Source organism: Chroicocephalus ridibundus, chromosome 2 (assembly GCF_963924245.1).
Source record: "Chroicocephalus ridibundus chromosome 2, bChrRid1.1, whole genome shotgun sequence".
In the NCBI taxonomy this organism is placed as follows: Eukaryota; Metazoa; Chordata; class Aves; order Charadriiformes; family Laridae; genus Chroicocephalus; species Chroicocephalus ridibundus.
In genome coordinates this window covers 146,226,011-146,234,671 of record NC_086285.1, presented here as the reverse complement: position 1 = coordinate 146,234,671, position 8,661 = coordinate 146,226,011, and the positions used below count along the sequence as shown (strand labels likewise).

The following is an 8,661-nucleotide window of genomic DNA, read 5'->3' as shown; positions in this document are numbered from 1 at the left end:
GGGCTAATAGGACCTTTAGCTCAGCTTGTGTCTTAGTCACTTAAAAGGGGCATCCAAGCAAATGACCAATGGCAGCAAAAGTGAGAAGAGCCAACACCAGCATATCAGCTGTGTAATTTGCTACAGGTCCTTACTGAGGCTGAGAGTTTTGCAGGATGAAAACTGTTAAATGCATAATCAAGAGAGACAGAGTAACAAGAGCTTTTGTTGTAAAACAAACTTGCACTGTGTAAGTTAGCAGATACATTGAAGTTGTCCATCTACAGATGGGTTATCCTGCAGTTGCTGCCTTGCTTTTTTGCCTCCTTCCTTTAGGGGAGTATTTTCTGCAGACTTGCAGAATATGAGAGGCATTTTCTACCCAGTTTAGCCCATAATTGGCTCTGTAAGCTGCTTAATCAAAATTGATAATGCAGGGAGAGAAAGGAAGCAGTGAAGATGGCATGTCCTCCTTTTGCGGAGAAGAAAAACCTGGCAGGCTGGGATGGGGGAAAGGATTGAAGATCTGCTCGTCATGGAGGAACGCAATCCATTGGGCTCTAATTGCTGTATTTAAAGGATACAATTCCTACAGAATCACAGGAAGGGGTTAGTGAGTTCTTTCTGGAAGGCTCTCTGAAATCCATGCTGTATGGGGGGAATGCCAGTGTTCTCTGAACCTGTTGTTGCAGTCTTAAATCCCTATAGTATGCTTTCTGAAGTCCCACAAAAGACAATTCAAGAGTGGCCTTATTTTTCCCCTTGTCCAAAGATCTTCATATTTTTTCTGTTAAGTGAATTTGAGAAATAAGCCTAGCATAGAGAGGTGAAACTGGTAGGCCATAAATGAATCCTATTTAAAATCTCTCACTTTGCTATAAAAGCATTAGGTTAAGCTTGTACAATTCTTATGTTCAGTCTTGTTGGAGAGCAGACTAGGTTAGCCTTTAATTTGCAATCTTGCTTGAGTGTACAATTATGTAGGACTTACCACCCAATTTCAAAAATTCTTACAGGAGGTGATTCAAACAAGATATGTACACGATAAGAGGTTGAATGTACAAGCTTAACTTTATGTAATGTCAACTAGAAAAACATTAAAGCTTTGGAGGCAGTTTTAAAGACCTTAAAATAATTAGCACCATAACAGAAATGTTGATGAATCAGATGACATTAAAGGTTTAATACCTTTAAGGTCTAAAGGATAATATAAAGACCTAACTATTTGCAGGAGTTTTAGGGCCCTAACAGGAAAACAAGAGGTCACCTTACTTCTGCTTTTTTCCCCAGATAAGAGGTAATGGGTCTTTGGAGAGTCTGCTGGAGTTAACAAAGCTAATTTTTATGTTTTGTAAGAATGTGCAAGTGACTTAACCTCTTGCATGCAGGGAAACTGAAAAAGGAGGAAAAGAGGGGTTCTTCCTGCTTTGTATAAGGCTTATGTGGGTGTGTCAAGCACTAGCATCTGTACCAGCCTGAAATACTAGGTTAATTTTTGTGGTGAAAGGAAACAGTGAGGCAATTCTGCTGAGGCGATCATGACAGCTTAAGAAAACAAAACCCTGGGTTGGTTGGGTTTATTTCTTCCCACTCTTAATTACATGGTAATTCCCCACTGTATACCGCAGAAGCCTAGTTAATCAATGTCTTCTGTTTGTTGCTTGTTTGTTTTTTTTTTTTAAATCTTAGAGATAGCAAACAATGTGTGTGTTAGTACCTCTATCAATGTATCTTTAGAGTACTGCTGTAAAACAATGCACCACACAGAAAAATCAATTTATTCAATAGAGGTAGAAAATTGTTCCCGTGTGTTAATAGGCAGTCTAACTGGCAGTCACTTCCTTCTGCCACATGTTCCCTCTAGCGTGTGTCAGAGGCTTACGCTGATCCTCCACTGCCCTGCAGCCACCCAGTGATAAGCTGATTTTGCTGGATTCTCTGGTATTTCATTCCTTCAGTCCTCCCCTGTCTTCCGTTCTAACCACAGCAAACGCTTCAGAGTTTAGCAGCAGCCAAAAGCCTGCTCCTGAAATGAATGGTGATTTGAATGAATGAATGGTACTATATTCACGATCCACTTTGCCAAGCAGAATGTGGCTTTATGGGCAACTAAATCAAAGGTTTGGTGCAGAGGTAATCTGGATTGCATGCATTCTCTTCACTGCTCTGCAGAAGTCCAGGAAATTTGGATTTCACTGGGTGTTGGGGGAAGAGGGAGCAAGGTGGTAGAAATCAAGATGTTCCTGAGTCAGGCAATGTCATTACAGTTGCCAATTTACACTAATTAGGTGTCTACCCTTGAATAAATAAATAAATAAATTATATCTTCAGTCCTTCCAGCTAAATACATTTCTCAGGAGCATTGTTAATGATTGCTATGGACAACTGGATGTTGAAAAACAGCTACTTGCCATTTTGGATTAGGATTCTTGGCAAAAAGAATTCTGTGTCTTAGACATATTTCTGCTTAGAATAACTGCAAAAACAACCTCCCCAAAAAACAGCCAGGATTTATATTTATCCTCAGTAAGTCCAGGAATTGTGGTCGAAACTGACATGCTAGAGAGTGCCACAGTCCTGTCCTTGGGACCACAATTCACTAGGCTTTCATAGTTACATGTTTCAGGTATGTAGCATGGCAGTTTTGGCAATCCTACTTGGGATTAAGTAGGAAGCTCCATTTCTGGGATTGATCCTTCCATTGGAGTTGCTCCCTGAACACAAGAAACATTTTCACTCCCTGCTGGAGTAGTTTAAACTACTAGTGAATTCTTCATAGCTTCCCATGTACATGAGTTGTCCCAGAGGAGCAATTCGAGGTTAGAAATGCCTCCTGAGTAAATCCATCACAGGCCTGGATTTACTGGAATTAGAGGCTACTCAAAAATATCTTGGTTCTTCTCTCAGATTACTTTTTATGATGTAAGTGGGTACTTTGAATTAAACTGCCCTGTTTCCCTTGCCTCCTTCCCGTTTTCCCTTTGATCAACTAGTCCTTCCCTTACAAAGAGAAATACCACATCCTATGTCCCATTAGATCATTAACATCATGGCAAGTGATACTAAGAGCTTCACACCACCTTTGCAATGAAAAGCCACAGGAAGGCTGCAAGGTCTGGTGTGGAAATGCTGCAGGTCTTCTCTGACAGAGTGGCAATGGCAACATGCTGACTTAAAGAGGATCTGCAGCTCAACTGCTAGCGAAGGAGGCAAGTCTAGGACCTCCCTATTCTCCTGTGAAGACTTGAAACCTGGGGAATCCTTGCATGCCTTACTCCCAGCGGGTGACAATTTGCATTTGGGTTCCTGTCTCTTCTGAGCCACAGGTCAGCACCTCGCTCACTGCCTCCCACCTTCACAGGTTTTTCCTCAATTAACGAGCCAGGAGGAGCACACAAAAAACCCCCAAGATATAGTTCCTTAACAAGGTAGATAGAGATTTCAGCACACCAGCAGCCTAACTGCTGTTCCTTTGGCAACTGTGAGCTCATGTGGTAAGACTACCTCTGCAAAGGAAAGCTTTTAGTCCCACTAACCTTCTGTTGGATGTGGTCAATAATGATGGATAGTAGCTGTATCCAAATGAAAATGCAGCGGGCAGGTTACAAATCCTTAGGAGATGGCATTTGAAGTGAATACAAATTTGAAACAAACGTTTTCAGCTACGGTGAGACCACAAGGTGCACCTGTGGTTCTCTTTGAAGGGCTTGGGCAACAAGAACAAAGGAAGAATATTTTCAAAAAATAATTTGAGACCTAGATTTCTCACTTGGTGTATTGGGATTGAATGTAACCATTAAGAAAAAAAGGAAATAACAAGCTGGGCCAACATAATGGGCCTGTTACACATTAAGTACTAAGAGCAGTTTATCTATGCCAAATAGTCTCCCTACTTCCCACGTAACCTGCTAAAGAAACATCCCTAATCAAGTCATGTTCCAGCTGGCTATAGCTGTCCAGAGGTATGTACCTTTTTATAGCTCTGAGCACACTTTTAAATGTTCCATATGATATCTAAGCATTCAGAAAACAAGAATTATGCCCTCGGCAGGCTAACTGGTTGCGTCACATTGCAGTGACTGCGACCTTGGGTTACACATGGTCTAGGTTAAACTTGAAGTCAGCAAATGACATAAAACAGAGATTACAGTTCCAAAAGTGGGCCCCAAACATCGCATTGTCACATCTGCAAGTGGAAGCTTGCTTAATCCTGTCTCTTGCAACTGTTAGAGAGATTTTTCCACCAAAGGTAGCTCAGTTTCCCCTCCTCTAGTTTTCCATATGGGAATCAGATTCAGGCAGACGAAAAGAGACCACCAACCTAGAATGACAGCAGAAGTGGAAAATTTCTGCCCATGGCCTAAAGCATAGATCTTTCCTCTGTCTGCCTGTACCTCACATTTTTCCATCAAACTCACCATGCAGCCTCCTTGCTTCCCAGGTTACCAGCAGAGATGTGGACTTGCAAAGTGGCTTGGGATGTAAACAATGATGCACACAGGGGCCTTGCTCAGGAGGGGACGGAAAACTTCTGGAGCTCCCCGTGGCGCAGGTGCCTCATCTCCCAGGTACAACAGGGCAGCCATGACACCGGGAGCTATAAAGGTTACATGGGTGCTCCAGAAGTCGTCAGACTGGTTATATTTGGCTGCACGGATGAAGAAGAAAAACAAATCAAGTTATCAAACATGTTACACAATGTTGTTTTACTTACTCTTCTCCGTTTGCTCCAGAATTCCCACAATTAATCCTGTGTTGAAAAATACGTACAAACCTTGCTCCGCTGGGAAGGGGTTTTCCCCAGGTCAGTTAGTGAATCACAGCCCTCCCAAAATTATTTTCTTCCTCTGACGAAGGGCCCTTTGGTGAGGCCGGAGTACTGCGCTGACTTCAGGCTCCCGTTTGCGGGGGAGGCATTTCAGCTGCATTATTTCCATGCCGATGAACTCATTTCACATCTCCAGCAGCACTGCTTTGTGTTAAGACTACAGGGACTTCCACAGGGATCCATTCACACAAGAAGGCCCAGCTCCCGCAGCACCTTTCCCTCAGGGGTACCAGAAATATCTTAAAGGAAGCTAGGAAATACAGCAAGTGTAACTCATCTTTATTATCTGGTAATTAGCGATAAACAAAAGTCCCACACCAGAGATAGGCTTGCCATTTTAAGCGTATTTCACCTTCAGTAAGGCACTGTGTAAAAAAAAAAGGACTTTCTTTTCCTGTAAACCTGCTGTGCACCCCTTTCACTAGATTGTCCCTGGTTGTTGTTCCTTGAAAAATAGCGAATTACCATCACTTCATAGTGAGTTATTACTTAGTAGTCCCCTTCCCCACACTGTTCGTGCCTCCTTCCCTCCTCAGCACCAGCTCCCCAGTGCCCCGGGTGACCCCTGCGGCCCTTCCCAGACAGACCCCTCCCCCTGCGGGCGCCGCTTGGCGCTTAATTTCACCCCTACGCTGCCCCTCGCCCTAACGTGGCCTCCGAGACAGGACCACCCCCGCACAGGCCCCTTTTCTGGAGGAATTTCAAATAAAAGCCGCCGCGGCGACTACGCCTGAGGGACGCTCCTGCCTCAGTACCCGCCACAGCGCCCCCTGGCGCCGCGCCCACCTGCACCGCCCGGCGCCTCCCTCCTTCCCTCAGCCCCGCCGCTGCCGTGAGGGGACGGCCCGGCCCGGTCTCGCCATGAAGCTGCACTTCAGTATCACCGCCGCCGAGGAGCTGCGGGAGAGGCGCGGGGGGAGCTACGTGGTGGGCGCGGGGCAGGGAGAGGGCGGCGGGGGCCGGCGGGGAGCGGGCCGGGCGCGGGTCTGACGGCGGTGTGCTTGCAGCTGTACTCGGTGTGCCTGGAGGGCTTCCTGCTCGGCAAGGCGCGGTACAGCCAGCTCCGCCGCTGGGATGCGCAGGTGAGGGCCGGGCCGGGGGTGGCGGGGCGGGGGGGCAGCCCGGCGGGGTGCGGGCGGCCGTCGGGCCCCGCAGCCAGGCCGGTCCCCTGTGAGGGGCTGCGGAGACAGAGGGGCTCTCCTGGCCCTCACAGGCCCAGCGTGGAATGGGGGTAGCGAGTTGTTTCTGCCCAAATCTGCGTTATTAAAGCCTGCCTTCGTGCTAACAGCACGGGGAGGAGGCGCCTTGTCCCGACCCGTGCCCTGCCCTCCCGCCCGGCGCCCGGCCTGGTCCCCGCGATGTCGGAGGGGCGCCCGTGTTTGCAGGCTGAATCTGACAGCAGCTGAGAGGCAAATCCAAAAAAAAAAAAAAACCCAAAAAAAGCAAAACCCAAAAACAACCAACACACTAAGGGATGTAGCAGAAGGGTATGGTAAGCTGGCTTAATGGGAAATGTTGGCCAAGCAGCAGCAGCTGTGGCTTCCAGGTGCCTTTTTTCCTTGGCCTCTGGGAGAGAGGTGCAACTGCTTTACTGGGGTCATTAATCCTATGAACAACTCAAGAAAGTGTACAGAGGTCAGTCCAGGTAAATTGCAGGGTTTTTTTGGACAAGCCAGGGGTTAATCGAGTGTTGGATCCTTTGGCCCAAATTGCCTAAGTGCATACCTCAGGAGTGACCCTTTACACGCAGGCAATTACTAGGCAATTGCAAAACAGCTGGAACACAGTCTTGGAGTATTCCAAGAATTAGACGGCATCAGGGAATGATACATGGCCCCAGCTAACTAAAGTGGATTATTTCAGGGTGAATCTGCCTGTTTATGTCACTGCTTTTGTTTTGTTTCTTGTCCAAGTTGCCTCTGTCCCTTTAGCCTCTAGCATTCCTCTGGTTTTCTTATAAAGATAAAAGGGAGCATGTGATGTTGAGCTTTTCTGTGGAGGCAGGGTGGCTGCCAGCTTTCTCTTGGCTAGCCTGATCTTTCTGACCTTTGCCAGTCTTTGGATCCAAGTGAAATCTCTCCCAACTCTTCTGTCAGTCTGGGTGCACACTGTCGTCCCTGCTGAGCAACCTTAATTTACCTTGACAACGCTATTTTAGGGCCCTGTTTGATGAATGCTTCTTGTGGTAGTGGGTTAGGTAGATGCTCCTTTTGGTAGCTTCCTTGCTGTGCTCTCAGTTGCATTGATAGCACCACTCTGGAGCAGTTTTTCAGCCCCGTAACCCTGTGTGAGGATCAGCCAATCTTTCCCAACTCTGTGTGACTGCACGAGCAGTTGGAGTAGCACAGCTAAAAGGCAGCTGAGTCAGCAGCAGGGCTGCCATGGGAAGCAGTGTTTGCTGAGGTGTGCTCTTGTGCCCCAGCTCTGCAATTCTTTTCCCTGTGGGGGCTCTCACAGTAATATTTTGCTTTAGTTAATGGGGCATTTTGGATAATATATCTGAACTCGTAAACCAGCTTATGTATTTGCTTGCTTTTTCTTTAAGGCTTACTGTTTCTTGCTCAAGAGGCTTTAACTTCATTAATGCCCTCAGCAAAATCTTTCCCTTCTCTGCATCCTCTGTAACTGTTTGCCTCTTGCTGGGCTTTACAACTCATCATCTGATTTTTATTTTCAATTCCTTCATTCCTGCTGTTGGTAGCTGCCATATTTGGTCTTGAAGCTTACAGCTACACTGCTGTCCCTTAGTTGTCTTCTCTGAACTTACGTGAGGTTGCTCATCTATAATTGTTATATCCTGTTCTGTTTATTTTACTTGAAATACTCTGTTAAGGCAGAAAAATGCACACATACAAGAAGTCTTAAATTCCAGTATACAGTAATTTCACCCTCTTGACCAGATCACACATGGTGTCCACAAAGTCCCACAGATCCAACAATTCTGTGATAGATGCAGGACATGAATTAGAAATAAGCTTCCCCATGGACAGATTTCTGTATGATTATATTTGACGGTATTTCTTGAACACTGCTCCAGAGGATCTGTTTCTGGCTCTGTTGGATGTGATGCTGGACTAGTTGTGCCTCTGATCTCCTTCAGGGTAGTGATTTCTAAAACACTGCTATTCCACCTCTACTAGCTCCTCTCCTGAGTTGTGTTACAAAATCAGGACACATAACTTTTGTTTGTGATGCTGTGCCTTACCTGCCCCTTTTCTGTTGCTGTGCATTTTCCTGCTCTCCATCATTTTATATTCTGAGAGTTCTTCTGTTGTTTGACACTCCCAAACTCCATTCCTTGCGTCTCCTAGACCAGTTGTTCTCTACAAAATGACCGTCTGTTCAGAAGTTAGTAGTAGGCAATGTAGCGTAACGGAGCATATGAGGCTTCGGATACACTGTTGAATGGGGAGGTGCAAGTATACTAACACTAAGGAACATTTCCTTACCTCTGGGTGCCTTACCTCCAATTGGGATTCGCAACTGAAGCTGAGTACCCAAGGCAAATGGTATAGAGGGAGGTGTGAACAAGCAAGAATGATATCCTAAAAGAGAACTTGCTTAGAAGTTGTTTAGGCAGGGCTGGCAGAAGTACTGAGGAGGGCAGTGAAGCTTTAGTCCTTCTCCTCTTGTGGAGATAGGTACTTGGCTGTGGATTGCTAGAAGGTGCCTGTCTTGATCTGAGGATTTACTCCCTTGACCTTCCTCTGGGAGATGGGGCTTTGTGTTGGCTGTAAGAGGGTCCAGAGGTGGCTCTGCCTTCTCTCCTTTTGCCTCTTCTTTTAGGAGCTAGAGCATTTAATTGTAGGAAATCTGGTTTTCATTCCTGCCTTTGTCTGGAGTATTTAGACATT

At 46.0% G+C, this 8,661-nt stretch overlaps 1 protein-coding gene and 1 long non-coding RNA gene across 4 annotated transcripts in view; one reads left to right on the top strand and one right to left on the bottom strand.

Annotated features, from left to right (window-relative positions):
* Positions 1-1,870: 1,870 nt before the first annotated feature.
* LOC134512163 (uncharacterized) lies at positions 1,871-5,084 on the bottom strand. Its single transcript, XR_010070055.1, has 3 exons — positions 4,754-5,084; positions 4,398-4,627; positions 1,871-2,005 (listed from the first exon to the last, which is right to left on the bottom strand). It is a non-coding gene; the product is annotated as an uncharacterized LOC134512163 (long non-coding RNA).
* Positions 5,085-5,469: 385 nt separating this feature from the next.
* The window catches only part of SNX31 (sorting nexin 31), a 31,717-nt gene continuing 28,525 nt past the window's right edge, over positions 5,470-8,661 (top strand). Inside the window, exons 1-2 of one of the 3 annotated variants that reach the window (XM_063327274.1) lie at positions 5,470-5,731; positions 5,815-5,889. In XM_063327274.1, coding sequence (XP_063183344.1) covers positions 5,669-5,731; positions 5,815-5,889 — 138 coding nt within the window. In that variant the 5' untranslated portion in view covers positions 5,470-5,668. Of the gene's footprint in view, positions 5,735-5,814; positions 5,890-8,661 lie in introns of all 3 variants that reach the window. The other 2 variants (XM_063327273.1, XM_063327276.1) reach the window with 2 other exon arrangements.